This window comes from Salvelinus sp. IW2-2015, linkage group LG4p (assembly GCF_002910315.2).
Source record: "Salvelinus sp. IW2-2015 linkage group LG4p, ASM291031v2, whole genome shotgun sequence".
Taxonomy (NCBI): Eukaryota; Metazoa; Chordata; class Actinopteri; order Salmoniformes; family Salmonidae; genus Salvelinus; species Salvelinus sp. IW2-2015.
The window spans coordinates 8,194,789-8,215,880 of NC_036841.1; the positions used below are offsets into that span (position 1 = coordinate 8,194,789).

General features: G+C 41.4%; 1 protein-coding gene across 1 annotated transcript; it reads right to left on the reverse strand.

Moving 5' to 3' along the window:
- Nucleotides 1-707: 707 nt before the first annotated feature.
- Nucleotides 708-21,004, reverse strand: LOC111960058 (zinc finger and BTB domain-containing protein 44-like). Its single transcript, XM_070437823.1, is given in 6 exon segments — nucleotides 708-4,150; nucleotides 5,095-5,395; nucleotides 10,718-10,869; nucleotides 16,858-16,939; nucleotides 17,725-18,782; nucleotides 20,665-21,004. Coding segments are annotated over 5 exon segments (1,872 nt in total). The 5' UTR covers nucleotides 18,767-18,782; nucleotides 20,665-21,004; the 3' UTR covers nucleotides 708-3,855.
- Nucleotides 21,005-21,092: the final 88 nt, after the last annotated feature.

Below are 21,092 nucleotides of genomic sequence, written 5' to 3' on the forward strand. Positions count from 1 at the left end.
GACCAATTTGGAGTCACAAACAAAGAGACACTGAATTATACGCAGGTGGTTGGGATCATCTCACATATATCATAAATCTCCATTAATGGTCCAGACCTCACTCTATGGGCTTTCACTATTTAAAGTAAACACACTTTCACAGAAGGTTATCTTTTGTATCGTTGTTTTCCACATTTTAATCAAAACATGCATCAGTAATTACAGAGATTTGGACAGAACTGTAGGGAGAAGTCTGGATCTGAGGGGCGTGTAGTTATTTTACAACACATGCTAAACCCTATTAATTAAAACAGTGCATGTTTTTTTCACTTTCATTTACCAACCACATAATGCATCTTAGAATTGTCTTAGACTTTAAGTATATAATAGATAAATGCCATGAAAAAAAAATGTACATGCCAATTAATCAGAATAATCAAGAACAAGTATATTTGATTAACTTAATCTGTTGCCTACAGTGCGTTTCATAGCAATAGGCTGTAGTCAACAGGGTTATGAGCAGGGAAAACAAACACCATCATTAGGCAAGTGTGAAAGCATAATGATTCAGAATTGTGTTTTTGAGGTTTGTGGGTTTTATTGTTTTGGCATATAGCTAAGAAAAATAATTTATAGGCATGTGCTCCAGTCAGAAGACTGTGTAGGTGATGTATACCAGATACGTTGTCCTTTCATCTCCGCAAAAATAAATAACTTGGCCAAGGGGGTGGGAATCGATGCAAGTTTTTATTTACATTTGAGTTGTTTTTTGTACTGTATAAAACACCCCTCTTCACAATATAACTAGGAAAAAACACATCAGAATTGGGAACATCCATTAACTGTATAGCAGTAGAAAGTGGTTTCATCAGTTTAGAACAGCTCATCTCAGAAATGATCTGGAAAAGTTAAAAACATTCAACACTGTCTAAGTAAATACTTGCTTTTGAAACCACAAACATAGTTGCTCTTGCACCATGTGTGAATTGCAATATGGGGATGTTTAAAACCATTAAATGAAAGTCAAATACATATTTTTCAATCATCCAAACTAAGTTGGACATTAATCTACATCATAAAGAAAACAAACACATATATATATATATACATACATACATACACATGTGTTTGCAGACAATCAAAGTGAACACAAAAAGGCCCACACTCCTTAACCATTTAGTTTTATTCACATTTAAACGAGAATATCCAAAAGATGGCATATTCATAAAACAGCAAACATATCCAAAAAAAGTCACAAAAATATATCATGTATAACTAAGAGCTACCGGTTTTTCATATTTTCAACAAACAATATGAACCAGGAAATGTATATAGGTATACGTTAAAAAGGCATATGTAATCAATACAAGTTTTAAACATTGCACAAAAGAGAAGCTACATCTGGGGAACAAAGAAAAGACATGCTAATATCTGTAAAAACTTTTGATGGAGTAAAATCAAGAACAAAAAGCTGAAATGTGCTGAGGTCTAATGCCTCAACAAGACCTTATTGAATAGGAAACAGAAGAAAGCACGTTATCAGATTCACAGGACTTTTAAATGGACACGCATTTCACAATCCTAGGAGAAATGTAAAAATACAAAATTTAAAAATATCAAAATTTAAGCTTTGTTCACGATTTTCACAGATTGGAGTGGATTCTCACTTATTTTTCTTCAGTTAATTTGTCACATTGTAAGTACACAACAACACAAAAACAGTACATTCTTTTCTTTCATTATTCAGACAAAATAAAAACAGCTTGTCCATTTATTGCACACATTAGGTTCACAAAAAATATTTGGGCACTTTAAGTTAACAAAACAGCAGCATTTCTTTATTAAAAAGGTATATGAACACACAGAAACAAACACAGGCAAAACACAAGCTTACTTAAGCGCTAAAATGCTCAAACGTGAGAAAAAAAGAAAATGTCTCAAGATTTTAAATTGTGCAGGTTGAATCTATGCAAGGGCCAATATAAGGCTATAGTTTCTCCAACGCACAGTATGATAGTGTCTATCAGAACGAAAATGACATTTCCTGTTTCAATAGCATGGGGAAACCAAGCATGATTAGCTCATTACTTTATAATGTCAACAGCAACGATAGATTCAAATGGTAGATACGTCAACCCCAAAGGGATCAGGAACATTTGGTGCAATAGAAGAGCTTGATTGTTACCCAGACATAGGGTAGTTAGGCTAAATGCCTCATCTTTTAGGAACGGTTGATTGGATGGCACGATACATAATCATAAAACAAATCTCTGAGCACCCATTCTATGATAGTAAAACAAACTATGATGTTACTTCTCTGAACCCAAGATAACAGATTCAACATGTTAATTGTCATCAAATTCTTATTTTCCTGGTAATATTTTTAGGATCTACTACTCCAATCTCAAATTCCAGAAATTCCTGGTTGAGATGTCAAGAATTCAATACCAACAAATGTTAAGAGTTTCTAATCTAATTTGCAAGTCCTTTAGTTTTTTTGCAGGACTACCAAGATTAAGTGAATTGATAAGGACTACACTTAAAGGCATGGAACACAATGAAAAAAGAAATAACAGTAGCATTTAAATCAATGGAATATCACCACCTTATTATAAAGGCATGGTGATATGCAACTGACTAGTGATAGCTCAATGTAACAGGTGTCCAAGCTAGGGCAAGATTTCTGTTGAAAATTTAACCTGTACTTGAAACTGGAAAATTGCAAGGTGAACCTAGAACACCATGAAGACTAAAATACCTATCGATCACACTTCATGATACAAAGCAATGTCATGTTTGCCATGTTATTGAAGACCTCTCCTGGCTCCATATACATTGAATTACACAACTCAACTCACAGTAAAAGCAAGGCACCCAGCTACAAATTCTAATGTGCTGACCACTTGATTAGTACAACGTTAGTCCGAAGAATGCCACCCACAGTCAAGACACTAGCTTCTGAAATGTCATGTCCAAAGTAAACAGTCAGTGTAAATTTACCAACACATTCTCCACCAAATGCAACATGGTCTCACTATAATATGTCAAAATAGTGACACTAAAGTATAGTAGTTATGTCACCAAAGCTGACATATTAGTAATACGTCACTTACTGATATATTACTTCTACGTGACGGTGGTGACAATTGTTTTTGACATTTAACACATTGTAGTTATAGTGACACTCGTTTTTTGTCAGACAGCTGACATATTACAAATACCTCAGTATAGACTTCCACCACACAATAAATGTTAGGGACAAGTATTAATGAAATAGGTCTGACAAATTTACTCCASTTCAACTTCACATTTGAACTTAGCCTAGCTGTTCCAGATATCGGAAAGGGCAGCCGCTGCAGTGCGTCTCTCTTGATGGTTTAACGACTGACTTCGCGTATGAAATAAAATACTATAATGCCATGCCTTTGAGGGTCTAAGCCACCAGTAGATACCTACATTAACACCCAATACAAGTCAAGTGTAGTAGCTACAGTTCATTTCATAACGAAAGTGACAGACAAAGAGCTCTACGGCGCAATTTTACGTTCAAACTTTTTTTTGTGAAAAGGTTTAAAATGTACTGTGCTCCTACTCACAAAGGAATGCATACACACCTCTGACATAGTTCACGACAAAATCCAATGTAGCATTCGATTATCAAACAATATTTAGTAACACTAAGTTTGCCCAAAGCGACGGCACTCAAGAAGTAAGACGGCGTCTATCATATGAACWTTCATTATGCAAAAACAATAATCCAATAAGGAAAGAAACTACTTGTCACTGTTAGCAAAGTTAAGAGGGGCAATCTCAGGCACTTTCCAAAGTCAGGGTTTTGGATTGGAAGGGGGGGCGAGGGGGACAATTAGGTGACGGTCACTCAATCGAAATGGAAGCCAGCTCTTTGATATGGGTGTTCTCCTCCTCAGAGCCATCCGGGGAGCTGCTACTGCCGTTTGTCTTTGACTCCTCCGACACCTTTTCGTCCTTCAGGGATAAGGGGTCCAGGGGGAAGGTGCTGCTCTCGCAATTCTGGGTGGAGGAGACCTGGGAGATGACCGCCATCTGGACAGACGAGTTGTTGCCTTCGAAGCCGTGCGCCACCAGCTCGTACTGCCCCAGAGTCTCCTCCTCCTGCACTTGGCTCAGGTAGTCGGGCATGAGGAAATCACTGGGACCACGTGGAGACATAACAGACGAGAAAAGGCTGTTGATAAAAGTGTCTCTAAACCTCCTATATATAGTAGACTACACAGTAAATATGGTGTAAGTTTAAAGCAATTTGAAAAACGGATGGAAATCGGCCCATTTTCTTGAAAAATAATACGGTGACAGATATTTTATGTGAGGGCTGTGTGAGGCCTGTGATCTGTTTTTTGAGAATTAAACTGGATTGCCAAAGAATTTTCCATACAGTGTTATGATCTCAGGCGTAGACATACTATACTATAACATTTTAAAAAGTCAGTGGCCCATTTGAGCCCTAAAAAACCTGTGAGGGCTTGAGTTGATTAAGAAGTGGAAAAGTCTAGAATATATGAGTCCATGTCTGCTTTACGTAGAAGTACTTTAAGTTCTATGAGCAATACATTTGAATGAAAGCCATTAAACGGAGTGAAATTCCTATATGGAAAAGCAAAATGCATTCTGACAGAAATAGGTTATGTAATTTATCCAAATTGTTGCAAGCAAGACGAAAAGATTTAAAGACGCATCATTTGATACTGTATGTTTCTCAAAGGCTAGCAACTAAGATAACAGCATGGAATGGTTCAATTAAGAAATTGGACAACAAAATACACAATAGTAACTAATGTAATAGTCTATTCTACATTAAATATATATATATCCCACTATATAGGGATGAGGAAAGTGGCCAAAGACTGCTTTGAACCACATATTCAGCATGACTGAGATGTGTTGTACTGTAAGTTTTACGGTATGCTTAGTGTGCAACAGTTAGTTGGGCCTGTGTAATGAACCAATTCTGAAAAGCTTGAAGTAGTATTTCTCCCTGAACACGGCCACTATGGGAGATTTATTTGTATTTTTTGCCTATTTCCTGTGTTACGTTAAGCTGAGAAAATGAAGGGACGACACCCCAGGACTCCTCACCTGCTTTGGAAGTAGTTTGCTAGTTCAGATGCCTCATGGTTCAGACTCCGCAGGTGTACAATTAAATTGCCAGAGTTGGTAAACATGGCGCCGCACGTTTTGCACTCGTAAATCCGGGGCTTGCGGATTATGTGGCGGGACACCCTCATGTGGTGCTTGTATTCGCCGAAGGACGTGAATGTGGCACTACAAATCTGGCACCGGAAACAGCGTTTACCTTCGTGCTTCAGCCGGTGCATCTTCAGGGAGTAGGCCCGTGTGAACTTTTTCCCACAGCGATCACACTGGAAGGGCTTAATACCTGTTGAGAAAGGGATGAACAAAAGAGAAAGATTACTTCTGTTGCACATTAGAATCACTACARTAGATTAACTATGTATTCTGCATTATGACATTGATTTTTAGAACTGTTAAATGTTAAAACTTTCACAAAACCAAAAAAAGATGTTGGTGTTAAAAATGTATCACAAAAAAGTGAAATGTGAGTGTTAAAAATAGGTGTATAAAATTTGTCAGCGTAATAGCTACAGAAATGGGTAGAAATCATCATTGCATGGCCTACAGTATAGTATGCATGCACACTAAAGAAACGGTTTTTTATTTATTTTTATTTCACCTTAATTTAACCAGGTAGGCCAGTTGAGAACAAGTTCTCATTTACAACTGCGACCTGGCCAAGATAAAGCAAAGCAGTGCAACAAAAAAACAACAGAGTTACACATAAACAAACGTACAGTCAATAACAAAATAGAAAAGTCTATGTACAGTGTGTGCAAATGTAGAAGATTAGGGAGGTAGGGCAATAAATAGGCCATAGAGGCGAAATAACTGCAATTTAGCAAATTAACACTGGAGTGATAGACGTGCAAGTAGAGATACAGAGGGGCAAAATAACAAAAAGATAAATAACAATATGGGGATGAGGTAGTTGGATGTGCTATTTACAGATTGGCTGTGTACAGGTACAGTGATCRGTAAGMTGCTCTGACAGCTGATGCTTAAAGTTAGAGAGGGAGATAAGTCTCCAGCTTCAGTGATTTTTGCAATTCGTTCCAGTTATTGGCAGCAGAGAACTGGAAGGAAAGGCGGCCAAAGGAAGTGTTGGCTTTGGGGATGACCAGTGAAATATACCTGCTGGAGCGCGTGCTACAGGTGGGTGTTGCTATGGTGACCAGTGAGCTGAGATAAGATGGGGCTTTACCTAGCAAAGACTTATAGATTACCTGGATCCAATGGGTTTGGCRACGAATATGAAGCGAGGGCCAGCCAACGAGAGCACACAGGTCGCTGTGGTGGGTAGTATATGGGAGTTTGGTGACAAAACGGATGGCACGGTGATAGACTACATCCAGTTTGCTGAGTAGAGTGTTGGAGGATATTTTGTAAATGACATCGCCAAAGTCAAGGATTGGTAGGATAGTCAGTTTTACGAGGGTAAGTTGGCAGCATGATTGAAAGAGGCTTTGTTGCGAAATAGGAAGCCGATTCTAGATTTGATTTTGGATTGGAGATGCTAAATGTGAGTCTGGAAGTAGAGTTTACAGTCTAACCAGACACCTAGGTATTTGTAGTTGTCCACATATTTTAAGTCAAAACCGTCCAGAGTAGTGATGCTAGTCGGGCGGGCGGGTGCAGGCAGCAATTGGTTGAAGAGCATGCATTTAGTTTTACTAGCATTTAAAAGCAGTTGGAGGCCACAGAAGGAGTGTTGTATGGCATTTTTATTTACTTTTACCTYTATTTAACTAGGCAAGTCAGTTAAGACCTAATTCTTACAAGTTCAACGCTCTAACCACTAGGCTACCTGCCGCCCCCATTGAAGCTCGTTTGGAGGTTTGTTTACCTCTCTCGGGTAGGGGGCAGTATTTTGAATTTTGGATGAATGAGGTACCCAATGTAAACTACCTGTTACTCAGGCCCAGAAGCTAGGATATGCATATGCATGGTAGTATTGGATAGAAAACACTCTAAAATTTCCAAAACTGTTAAAATAATGTCTGTGTGWATAACAGAACTGATATGCCAGGCGAAAACCTGAGGAAAGGCCATCCAGGAAGTGGCATTCTTTTGAATTGAGTGTTTTTCCATTGAAAGCCTGTCCTCCATATAAATGGATGGGACCTAGATTGCAGTTCCTATGGCTTCCACTAGATGTCAACAGTCTTTAGACATTGTTTCAGGCTTTTATTCTGAAAAATTAGTAAGAATKACAATTTTCTGAGTGGTCAGTCGAACGAACCAGAGCTTTTTGCGCGCGCGACTGGGAGTGTGCCCTCCGTTCTTTTTCCTTTGTATTGAATACGCTATTGTCCGGTTGAAATATTATCGATTATAAAGACAATAGACAACCGGAGGATTAATAAAAAACATTGTTTGACAAACTTTACGAGTACTATTTGGATCTATTCGTCTGCCTGTTGTGACCGCCTTTGAGCCAGTGGATTACTGGAAAAAAACACACCAACAAAACTGAGTTTTTGGGATATAAAGAGGGACTTTATCGATCATTGATATATACAGAGAAAAGAGTTGGCCCGAGAATTGAACCCTGTGGCACACCCAGAGACTGCCAAGGGTCCGGACAACAGGCCCTCCGATTTGACACACTAAACACTATCTGAGAAGTAGTTGGTGAACCAGGCGAGGCAGTCATTTGAGAAACCAAGGCTGTTGAGTCTGCCGATAAGAATGCGGTGATTGACAGAGTCGAACGCCTTGGCCAGGTCGATGAAGACGGCTGCACAGTACTGTCTTTTATCGRTGGCGGTTATGATATCGTTTATGACCTTGAGCGTGGCTGAGGTGCACCCATGACCAGCTCGGAAACCAGATTGCATAGTGGAGAAGGAACGGTGGGATTTGAAATGGTTGGTGATCTGTTTGTTAACTTCTTATGGGCAGGTGGGACGGTAGCGTTTCAATATCCGGTGAAATTGCAGAGCGTGAAATTCAAACTACAGAATTATAAATATTTTACTTTCATAAAATCACAAGTGTAATACATCAAAATAAAGCTGAACTTCTTGTTAATCCAGTCGCGGTGTCAGATTTCAAAAAGGCTTTACGGCGAAAGCACACCATGCGATTATTTTAGGACAACGCCCGCATACAAAAGCAAGAAAAACATATTTCAACCAGGCAGGTGCGCCACGAAAGTCAGAAATAGTGATATAATTAAATGCCATACCTTTGATGATCTTCTTCTGTTGGCACTCCAAAAGGTCCCAGATACATCACAAATGGTCCTTTTACTCAATAATGTCCTTCTTTATATCCATAAAAACGGTTTAGCTGGCGCGCTTCAGTCAATAATCCACCCAGTTTCCCTCCATCAAAATGCATACAAAATGAATCCCAAACATTACTAATAAACTTTTCCAAACAAGTCAAACAACGTTTATAAACCTTAGGTACCCTAATACGTAAATAAATGATCAAATTTAAGACKGAGAATCGTTKTCTTTACCGGAGAAAAATACCAAAGAACGCGCTCTCTTCCACGCACTTGGAAACACTACAGCCAAAATGGGAGCCACCTAGAAAAACTAAAATGTCTGGCTAATTTTTCCAAAAACCAGCCTGAAACTCTTTCTAAAGACCATTGACATCTAGTGGGAGCCCTATGAACTACAATCTGGGAGGATTTCGCCTTATAAACAAAGTGACAGCCATTGAAAACAGTGGTAGGCTGAATTTGTTTTGTTTTTTCGGGATGGTTTGTCCTAGGGGTTTCACCTGCCATATCAGTTCTGTTATACTCAGACATCATTTTAACAGTTTTAGAAACTTTAGAGTTCTTTCTATCCAAATCTACCAATTATATGCATATCATAGGTTCTGGGCCTGATTAACAGGCAGTTTACTTTGGGCACGCTTTTCATCCGGACGTGAAAATACTGCCCCCTACCCAATAGAGGTTAACTTGGCTTTCAAAGATTTTAGAAAGGCAGGGCAGGATGGATATAGGTCTATAACAGATTGGTTCTAAAGTGTCTCCCCCTTCGAAGAGGGAGGGATGACCGCGGCAGCTTTCCAATCTTTGGGGATCTCCGACGACACGAAAGAGAGGTTGAACAGGCCAGTAATAGGGGTTGCAACAATTTCGGCAGATCATTTTAGAAAGAGAGGGTCCAGATTGTCTAGCCCAGCTGATTTGTAGGGATCCAGATTTTGTAACTCTTTCAGAACATCAGCCGTCTGTTGTGACAAAAGCATCCAGTTTCCAATGTCACACATGGTTCATTGACACACACGGGTCGCAACAACCATTTCTGTGCCGAACGGACCAGGGGAACAATATGAAGGGAGATTGACTTGGCACACGAGTCATTATTTCCATAGAACTCAGTGGCCATGGAATACAACAAAAAGAGCTTCCGTTGACTCAGTTATTTATGGCCCTCGTAAACATGCCACGACTAAGATTAAGCCTGACTTTTTTCAATGAGAAATATAAAAATACACCAACGGCTCTTTTTTTAAATTTATTTTTATACGTTTACGAGAATTTCCAATGAAGCCCATTGCGTAGAGCCAGAGAAGGTTAATTTAAGCAGACGTGAACTGCATTACTTTTAACTGCATTCACCACTACAGATCGATCTTAAACGACCCTGAAGAAAAAGACTTGAGCTCCATGAAGTATTTTCAACCAGATCGTCAGCCCTACTCTACGGTATACTTGACTGGCCAGTTTAGAATAATAATACCACATAGGAGCTAGAGTAGTGAAAAACCTCTGGATACAGCTACAGGGCTGCAGGGCAGAGAGCACCCCCCCTCTTGCTTTGATGGAATACTCCACTATATATTTCATAATTGGATCTAGTAGATGTGTGTGTTGGAAATACCTTGGTGGTCTTCTTGATGAATGTGAGCAGTGTGTGTCTGATGTTTGGAGTACCAGGGGACAATTATCCCATTATTTGTTGGGACACAATATGGAGTCCTTGCCTGCGGCCTATAGTTAGTTACTTTCCACATGCTGCAACTGTGCATGGCTGCACAAATGTGACTGTTCACATGCAAGACTGATTACTTTTGGACAACTTCATACTTCAAGCTTATAGGAGACATTAAATGGGACAGTACACTCCAAAAATCAAACTTGTTGTATCAAGGGCTGGAAACGTTGAAACAACAACACTCGATCTCATTGAACGTAGCACTGCTCGTTTGTGAAGGTTAAGAGTCAAGTTGAAATTAGTGTCGATATTTGGTTGCCATTTCCTGTTATAATGTTCCACTGTCGTCAAGCATGAGTTTGGGCATGTGTGCGCTTGATSAGTGTGTTTTTCCGATGTCAACCGAGGCGGGAGACACTAAGCCTCAAGTGTTTCCAAAATCAATGTTCCCTGGAATGCCCTTCATCCTTATCCACAGTGTGCAAAGAGTCAAAACCATTAAATAGCCATTCATACCATTGATCTCCGGCTCCTATCATCGGGTGGATAGAGGACGCATGGAACTACTGTAGGGGGCTATGTAAATACGGTACAAGTCACATGAGCTACTTTCCAGATGAGTACCTATGACATAACAGATAAGACATAACAGGTCGCAGAGCAGTAGTTCGTCTCCACAGCCTTCTCCAACTGCATAGTGGATGTGTGGAAATACCTACCAGAGTGGATGAGCATATGTTGCTTCAAGTTCTGTATGCGGGTGAATCGGACGCCACACGTGGGGCACTGGAAAGGTCTGTCAGGCGCGTTAGTGCCAGGGCGGATGGAAGGGCTTATGTACAAGTGGTAAGGGTACTGGAGGCTTTCTAATCTGAAAAACAAGAAAGAGGATGTGGTGCTTCAGTGAGGTACACACAAATTTGGTAAAGCTTGTGGTGCCAGATCAAAACCTTCCTTAAGCTTCATCATAGAAACATCAAGACCCAAGGATTCCATACCAGCTGAAAGGCAAAATGGAACATCTTACATAAATGCAAGATTAGATTTAACAAAATAAAATCTAAAAGGTTATGAAACATTCCAAACGAGTGGGGTTGAAAGCCAGGGAAGGGGGATCCTGATATTTCCACTTACATTTAAAAAAATATAAATATACACACACAGTATCAGTCAAAAGTTTGGAAGAACATACTCATTCAAGGGTTTTTCTACTTAAAAAAACTATTTTCTACATTGTAGAATAATAGCGAAGACACCAAAACAATTAAATAATGTAGTAACCAAAAATGTTAATTAAGAGTTAAATAAATCAAAATATATTTTATATTCTTCAAAGTAGCCACCCTTTGCCTTGATGTCAGCTTTGCACACTCTTGGCATTCTCTCAACCAGCTTCACATGGAATGCTTTTCCAACAGTCTTGAAGGCGTTCCCACATATGCTGAGCACTTGTTGGCTGCTTTTCCTTCACTCTGCGGTCCAACTCATCCCAAACCATCTCAATTGGGTTGAGGTCTGGTGATTGTGGAGGCCAGGTCATCTGATGCAGCACTCCATCCCTCTCCTTCTTGGTCAAATAGCCCTTACACAGCCTGGAGGTGTGTTTTGGGTCACAGTCCCACTAAGCGCAAACAAGATGGGATGGCGTATTGCTGCAGAATGCTGTGGTAGCCATGCTGGTGAAGTGTGCCTTAAATTCTAAATAAACTGACAGTGTCACCAGCAAAGCACTCCCACATCTCCTCCTCCATGCTTCATGGTGGGAACCACACATATAGATGGTTTTAGACCCCATCATAGCACTGAGACTGCACTTGTGAAGGTGGTAAATGACCTTTTAATGGCGTCAGACCGAGGCTCTGCATCTGTCCTCGTGCTACTAGACCTTAGTGCTGCCTTTGACACCATCRATCACCACATTCTTTTGGAGAGACTGGAAACCCAAATTGGTCTACACGGACAAGTTCTGGCCTGGTTTAGATCTTACCTGTCGGAAAGATATCAGTTTGTCTCTGTGAATGGTTTGTCCTCTGACAAATCAACTGTACTTTTCGGTGTTCCACAAGGTTCCGTTTTAGGACCACTATTGTTTTCACTATATATTTTACCTCTTGGGGATGTTATTCGAAAACATAATGTTAACTTTCACTGCTATGCGGATGACACACAGCTGTACATTTCAATGAAACATGGTGAAGCCCCAAAATTGCCCTCGCTAGAAGCCTGTGTTTCAGACATAAGGAAGTGGATGGCTGAAAACGTTCTACTTTTAAACTCGGACAAAACAGAGATGCTTGTTCTAGGTCCCAAGAAACAAAGAGATCTTCTGTTAAATCTGACAAATTTTGATGGTTGTAAAGTCGTCTCCAAATAAAACTGTGAAGGACCTCGGCGTTACTCTTGACCCTGACTCTCTTTTGACGAACATTCAAGACTGTTTCAAGGACAGCTTTTTTCCATCTACGTAACATTGCAAAATCAGAATTTTCTGTCCAAAAATTATGCAGAAAATTTATCCATGCATTTGTTACTTCTAGGTTAGACTACTGCAATGCTCTACTTTCCGGCTACCGGATAAAGCACTAAATAAACTTCAGTTAGTGCTAAATACGGCTGCTAGAATCCTGACTAGAACCAAGAAATTTGATCATATTACTCCAGTGCTAGCTTCCCTACACTGGCTTCCTGTTAAGGCAAGGGCTGATTTCAAGGTTTTACTGTTAACCTATAAAGCGTTACATGGGCTTGCTCCTACCTATCTTTCCGAGTTGGTCCTGCCGTACATACTTACACGTACGCTACGGTCACAAGACGCAGGCCTCCTAATTGTCCCTAGAATTTCTAAGCAAACAGCGGGAGGCAGGGCTTTCTTCTATAGATCTCTTTTTATGGAACGGTCTGCCTACCCATGTGAGGAGCGCAGACTCGGTCTCAACCTTTAAGTCTTTACTGAAGACTTATCTCTTCAGTAGGTCATATGATTGAGTGTAGTCTGGCCAGGAGTGTGAAGGTGAACGGAAAGGCTCTGGAGCAACGAACCGCCCTTGCTGTTCTGCTGCGGTTCCCTCTTCCACTGGGATTCTCTGCCTCTAACCCTATTACAGGGGCAGTCAGGTTTACTGGTCCTTTCATGCCGTCCCTGGGAGGGGGGCTTGAGTGGGTTGAGTTACTGACGTGATCTTCCTGTCTGGGTTGGCACCCCATTGGTTTGTGCTGTGGTGGAGATTTTGTGGGCTATACTCGGCTCTGTCTAGGATTGTAAGTTGGTGGTTGAGATATCCCTCTAGTGTTGTGGGGGCTGTGCTTTGGCAAAGTGGTGGGGTTTATCTTCCTGTTTGGCCCTGTCCGGGGGTTTCTTCTGATGGGGCCACAGTGTCTCCTGACCCTCCTGTCTCAGCCTCCAGTATTTATGCTGCAGTAGTTTATGTGTCGGGGGGCTAGGGTCAGTTGGTTATACCTGGAGTACTTCTCCTATCTTATCCAGTGTCCTGTGTGAATTTAAGTATGCTCTCTCTAATTCTCTCGTTCTCTCTTTCTCTCGGAGAACCTGAGCCCTAGGACCATACGTAACGGCAAACCGGGCATGATGACTCCTTGCTGTCCCCAGTCCGCTGGCCTTGCTGCTATTCCAGTTTCAGCTGTTCTGCCTGCGGTTATGGAACCCCTACCTGTCCAGACCTGCTGTTTTCAACTTTAATGATCGGCTATGAAAAGCCAACTGATATTTATTCCTGATTATTATTTGACATGCTTGTCATTTATGAAACATTTGAAAATCTTGGCTCTCTCTAATTCTCTCCTTCTCTCTTTTTTTCTCTCTCTCGGAGGACCTGAGCCCTAGGACCATACGTCAGGACTACCGGGCATGATGACTCCTTGCTGTCCCCAGTCCGCCTGGCCTTGCTGCTATTCCAGTTTCAGCTGTTCTGCCTGCGGTTATGGAACCGCCACCTGTCCAGCCTGCTATTTTCAACTCTTAATGATCGGCTATGAAAAGCCAACTGAAATTATCATGATTATTATTTGACCATGCTTGCACTTATGAATATTTTGAACATCTTGGCATAGTTCTGTTAATCTCCACCCGGCACAGCCAGAAGAGGACTGGCCACCCCTCATAGCCTGGTTCCTCTCTAGGTTTCTTCCTAGGTTTTGGCCTTTCTAGGGAGTTTTTCCTAGCCACCGTGCTTCTACACCTGCATTGCTTGCTGTTTGGGGTTTTAGGCTGGGTTTCTGTACAGCACTTCGAGATATTAGCTGATGTACGAAGGGCTATATAAAATAAACTTGATCTGTTCACCTACTCTGCGTCTGGAACCAAAAATCTAAAATTTGACTCTCAGACCAAAGGACAGATTTCCACCGGTCTAATGTCCATGGCTCAGTTTCTTGGCCCAAGCAGTCTCCTCTTATTATTGGTGTCCTTTAGTAGTGGTTTTTTGCAGCAATTCAACCATGAAGGCCTGATTCACGCAGTCTCCTCTGAACAGTTGATGTTGAGATGTGTCTGTTACTTGAACTCTGTGAAGCATTTATTTGGGCTGCAATTTCTGAGGCTGCTAACTCTAATGAACTACCTCTCTGCAGCAGAAGTAACTCTGGCTCTTCCTTTCCTGTGGCGGTCCTCATGAAGCCAGTTTCATCAAAGCGCTTGATGGTTTTTGCAACTGCATTTGAAGAAACTTTGAAAGTTCTTTATATTTTCCGTATTGACGGACCTTCATGTCTTAAAGTAATGATGGACTGTCATTTCTCTTTGCTTATTTTAGCTGTTCTTGCCATAATATGGACTTGGTCTTTTATCAAATTGGGCTATCTTCTGTATACACCCTACCTTGTCACAACACAACGGATTGATTCAAATGCATTAAGGAAAGAAATGTCAGAAATTTACTTTTAACAAGGCACACCTGTTATTTGAAATGCATTCCAGGTGACTACCTCATGAAGCTGGTTGAGAGAATGCCAAGAGTGTACAAAGCTGTCATCAAGGCAAAGGGTAAGGACTTTGAATATTCTCAAATATATATATATTTTGATTTGTTTAACACTTTTTTGGTTACTTCATGACTCCATATGTGTTATTTCATAGTTTTGATGTCTTCACTACATTCTACAATGTAGAAAAAAATCTAAATAAAGAAAAACCCTGGAATAAGTAGGTGTGTCCAAACTTACGAGTGGTAGTGTATACAGTTGAAGTCGGAAGTTTACATACACCTAGGCCAAAAACATTTAAACTCAGTTTTTCACAATTCCTGACATTTAATCCTAGTAAAAATTCCCTGTCTTAGGTCAGTTAGGATCACCACTTTATTTTAAGAATGTCAAATGTCAGAATAATAGTAGAGTGATTTATTTAAGCTTTTATGTCTTTCATCACATTCCCAGTGGGTCAGAAGTTCACATACATCTCATTTAGTATTTGGTAGCATTGCCTTTAAATTGTTTAACTTGGGTCAAACGTTCCAGATAGCCTTCCACAAGCTTTCCACAATAAGTTGGGTGAATTTTGGCCATTCCTCCTGACAGAGCTGGTGTAACTGAGTCAGGTTTGTAGGCCTCTTGCTCGCACACGCTTTTTCAGTTCTGCCCACAAATGTTCAATGGGATTGAGGTCAGGGCTTTGTGATGGCCACTCAATACCTTGACTTTGTTGTCCTTAAGCCATTTTGCCACAACTTTGGAAGTATGCTTGAGGTCATTGTCCATTTGGAAGACCCATTTGCGACCAAGCTCTACTTCCTGACTGATGTCTTGAGATGTGTGCTTCAATATATCCACAAAATGTTCCTCCTCATGATGTCATCTATTTGTGAAGAGCACCAGTCCTCCCTGCAGCAAAGCACCCCCACAACATGATGCTGCCACCCCGTGCTTCACGGTTGGGATGGTGTTCTTCGGCTTGCAAGCATCCCCTTTTTCCTCCAAACATAACGATGGTCATTATGGCCAAACAGTTCTATTTTTGTTTCATCAGACCAGAGGACATTTCTCCAAAAGTTACGATTTTCTTGTCCCCATGTGCAGTTGCAAACCGTAGTCTGGCTTTTTTTAGGTGGTTTTGGAGCAGTGGCTTCTTCCTTGCTGAGCGGCCTTTCAGGTTATGTCGATATAGGACTCGTTTTACTGTGGATATAGATACTTTTGTACCCGTTTCTCCAGCATCTTCACAAGGTCTTCTGCGTTGTTCTGGGATTGATTTGCACTTTTTGCACCAAAGTACATTCATCTCTAGGAGACAGAACACGTCTCCTTCCTGAGCGGTGTGACGGTTGCGTGGTCACATGGTGTTAATATTTGTGTATATTGTTTGTACAGATGAACGTGGTACCTTCAGGCGTTTGGAAATTGCTCCCAAGGATGAACACAGACTTGTGGAGGTCTAATTTTTTTTTTCTGAGGTCTTGGCTGATTTCTTTTTTGATTTTCCCATGATGTCAAGCAAAGAGGCACTGAGTTGAAGGTAGGCCTTGAAATACATCCACAGGTACACCTCCATTTGACTCAAATGATGTCAACTAGCCTATCAGAAGCTTCTAAAGCCAGGACTTTCCAAGCTGTTTAAAGGCAACAGTTCAAACTTAGTGTATGTAACTTTCTGAACCCACTTGAATTATGACTACATGTGAATTAGTAATACTGTCTGTAAACAATTGCTGCAACAAGTATGTGTCATGCAAAAAGTAGATCCTAACCGACTTGCCAAACTATAGTTTGTTAACAAGAAATTTGTGAGTGGTTGAAAAATGAGTTTTGACTCCAACCTAAGTGTATGTAAACTTCCGACTTCAACTGTATATATCATCTTCTTTTTCCGTATCCGTTCTACTAAGGCTTCAACCAATCATATTGTTACCTTTCATCATCCTCAGCATGACCTCCAGCATTGGATGTACTTTGCATTGAGGGCAACTTCTGTGATTCCCTCATCTATCGAACTATTGCCAAAAAAAGAAGAAATAATAATTTCCCCCAGTTACTAGCTCTTTCTCAGTCTGATTTCCATAAGACATGGTTCGGGATAGAACCCATACACAGATCTAATGCAAAGAATGAATAACTTTAAAGTGGCAATCCGCAGTTGAAGCAATAAAGTGTCCTTCCCACCACTGTTTGGGAAACAGTTGAGTAATGGGGCTGGAGAAATGTAGCCACTCAAATTCATAGACAGCGCTATCGATCCAAGGATTGACCATCATGATGTTTTTTTGACCATCCAATTATAGTTTTGAGGCTATACAGTGTTGTTTAATATTTTAAAGCTACTTTGTTACTTTGATATTTTGGGTTCTGATTGGGTACGACAGTTGAACAAAGTTCATGAGGACTTTATAAGTTATATTCTTCAAGAATCAATGGGTAGGGCTAAATATAATTAATTTCTAAAACAAAAACAGTATGTAGCAACTGCAAATTAGCCCATTAAATTGAGGGAAATTACACTCCCAAAAAGTGTAAAGAGGAAAAAAAGTTGGTGGTCTTGTATTGAGATAAGTCCACATCCTAGATCATCCATTATGTAGACCCAGCTACACGCCGCAATTCAAAACGAATGGAAAAGATATCCACACCAGACTATGTGGTTAGGCCTAGCTCTTCCATTAATTTGGGTGCGAAGCATTTAGCTAAAAACACACAACCGTAGGCGTGGGATGCGAACTCACTTTGACATAAGACTACTGTTGAGGTCTGAAAACATCTGAGTGTTGTCAGTTTGAGAGACCCATACCTATGGAGGACGACTGTGGGCTGATGAGGAGGTCCTCCTGGACCTGTTCGCTGCAGGGTACTGTCTGCTGGTCACTCAGGGAACTCTGGGAAGCGCTGACGGGCTGCGACGACGTCTCCTGGACCTCCTCGTCACTCAGCCTCTCCACCTTCACACGCACGTCCTCCTCAGGGCCTGCCAGCGACAGCGGCGCCTTAATGGAGCTTTCACAGGCCAGGAAGTCACTCAGCCGGCGGCTCACCTCCGAGGGCCCTGCCTGGTCCAGRCGGCATGGGCTCTCGGGAAGCTTGGGCTGCTTATCCGGRTGGAACCTCCGGTCGATACCGAAGGGGAACGTCCACGGGAAGGCCAGGGAAGAGTCCACTGGCTGGGTGGTGGTCTCCGAAAAGGAGGAGGGCGATGGGTTGGGCATCTGCGGCGAGGTGATCAGCGAGGTGCATTTGAGTGGGCTCCCTGGGGACATCATGATAAAGCTCTTACGTTTGCGTCGCGACTCGCGACACACAGGGATGTTCCTCTCCATCACGCTGCAGTCAGACGATACAGGTGACAGGCTGCTGTCCAATGAGGTCAAGGCGCAGTGGGAGGAAGCACTCTCGCCGAGAGCCGACTCCTGCGGTTTCTCCTGCCCCATGCTCCCGGCACTCCAGAGGATGCTGGACTTCATGAATTCTGAGCACGTGCTCGCCACAGCGAACATCTGCATGTAACTGGCAGCGGCTAAAACGTCGATGATGTTCTCCGTGCTGATGGAGAGGGTGGAGGTGTAGGCGTACTCCAGCAGAGGGGTGAAGCCGCTCACCGTGACATGGTGCAAGTCCAACACAAACTTATCCTCTTCATCAGGCCTGCCTACTAGTTTGGAGCGGAAGAACTCGCTGCAGCAGGCCAGCACCACCTTGTGCGCCAGAAACAACTTGTCCTGGACCCGGATGGTGACGTCGCAGAGGTGGCCCTCGTTGCGCAGGGCGTTTAGTTTTTCCAGCATCTCTTGACTGTGCGTGGGGGAACTGTGGGTAAAGGTTTTGACCCCCATCTTTGTCTTAGTGTACCTACAGGAAGAATGGAAAATTAGCCTAGAATGTTGGCCTACATTGGGCCTTTGCTATAACGTCAATGTAATGTTGTATTTCATTATTTTTTATGGATGTTAAACATTGTCTATACCAAACAAACAAAAACAACCTAAATATAAACCCAGTCATGGTATTAAAAAAGAAAATACCACATACTATAGTAAATCTACTCTGTCAGATGATAGGATTAGAGGAGCTCAGTTAAGCCTACGTAACCACACATAATGACAATTTAACAAATTAAGTGTTAACAGAGAACAGTCTGTATTGTCTGAGGGGACTTTAATTTGGCCTCACGACATTGTCTTAACAGGGTGGCGGAAGAAATGCCGAAACAAATGGCRATGAAGGAGTACAGAGCCAAGAGAAACATCCCTCTTGACATTTGGAAACCCACTGAAACTCAGATTGATTTCATCCCCAAAAATCCAACGTACAAATGTGCTACTAGCAGAAAATACATGTGGATGTTCAAATCCAGAGACAATGTATTTACAGCTCTTGCAATGGTTTCGAAAGATAAACAAATCTCAAAACAAACTTAACCTAACACCAAACAATCTGCATTTTATTTCTGCTACAAGTTTTTGTATTGTTGATGGTTGAGGACAACTGAAGTGCTGCTTACATTATCCTACATTCCAATGAAACCCTAGAGCCAAATTGTTCAAACAAATGATGTAATTGTGTAAAAGCATATCAAATGAACCTAAAGGTCCTGTTTGGTTTCTTCCAAGAAGTTACTATGAAAGAGAGGGCAGTAAGAGCGTGGAAGAGAGAGGTAGACAGCGTGGAGGATAAAATACCAAGTTATGTAACAACAATCAAAGCAGATGCATCATGGTGAAATCCAAATTCATGTGGAGTCCACACTACAAGTGCAGCTGCCCCTCTCAGACATGTGGCTGCTCTGAGGCATGAGATTTTCCATCAAACAAAACACTCTCCTGAAGGGGCTCTCTTTGGGAGAGCTTGCCGTTCTCACTATGAAAAAAAATGGAAAATACTCTCAGGCTGTTGGCCCAATAGAGGCAAAGCAAATTAGGCTTATGCCACTGATTTTAGCTGCAGTGGAGGAGTGTGGGTTGTTGTCCTTTCAAGATCATATTCTCTTGATTCTAAGTTTTGGCTAACCTAATCCAAAACCCGACTTGAACTTTCAAGAACTAGCCTTAAGTTTTTATAGGTGAAGGGTCCATAAATAGGCCTAGATAATTCACTGTAGAAACATAACAAATCGAAGTCTCAAGAAAAAACCTATCGACGAGTAACTAGGCCTAATAGCCTGCATTATGAAATAAAACATTATTTCTAGAAGGTTATCCCTTCTTGAACAGCCTCCACTAACGTTATTGGGATTTCATCATCATACTGACGAAAATAACTTACTAAGTTACGTTAGCTGCTGCAATGAAGTTCTTAGTTCTTACTAATCAAATCAGGTGCGACACATAGCCAATAGAGCTCCTCCAAAATTGGGACAGGCATTATGTTTACAGGCGAAGGGGGCGTAGGCTCAACTGAACCTAGCTAGCATTTTCACTTGTAAACATTATCAGTGCTTTGCATACTGCAAGCAACAACAAGTTGCGATCTAGCTAGTTGGCTAGCTAACTACAAGCTAGTTAGCTAACAAAAGAAAGCTTTGTAAAAAGTCAAAACAAATAGCTAGTTAGCTGGTTATGAACAATTACAGAGGCTTGTACAAGCCACCAGCTAGCTAGTTACGTAAACTAGCTATCTGATGTAACGTTTACTTGACTGGCTAGTAAACTACAAATACACACCAAGCTTCCGCACCTTATAGCTAGCTAGCAGTGTTCAGCGATCTAGTTACTGACTATGCAACAAAATATACCTTCAGTCGATAGAACAGTGTGTGATTCCGTATGTTGTTCGACTTGATCGGCCTCGGGTTGTGGAGTCAAATGAGGCCGATGTAAACACACCACAGCTGGGCGTGCAGCAGCCTAACTTGCAAGCTGTCTGGTTGTTATCCTTGCCTATTTAGCCCGTTCTTTGGAATTCCTTGGGAAGCATTCGGTGGCCAAAGACGGATACATTTGAGATTTTCATTAATACTTGGAGCTGTCGATAGCACAAGTTGTTTTTTAAAGGTTTACAAAATGTTTTTTTTTGCGTTTCGTTGAGATTCTTTTAGCTAGCCTCTGTGCGAATCCTTTTTGCACTTTATTCCTGTCCCATAATGCAACGCGCAACTCCAATTACAGTAGGCAACATCTGATTTGGTAAAGATCATGTCTGACGGCTCTCGAAAGCAATTTA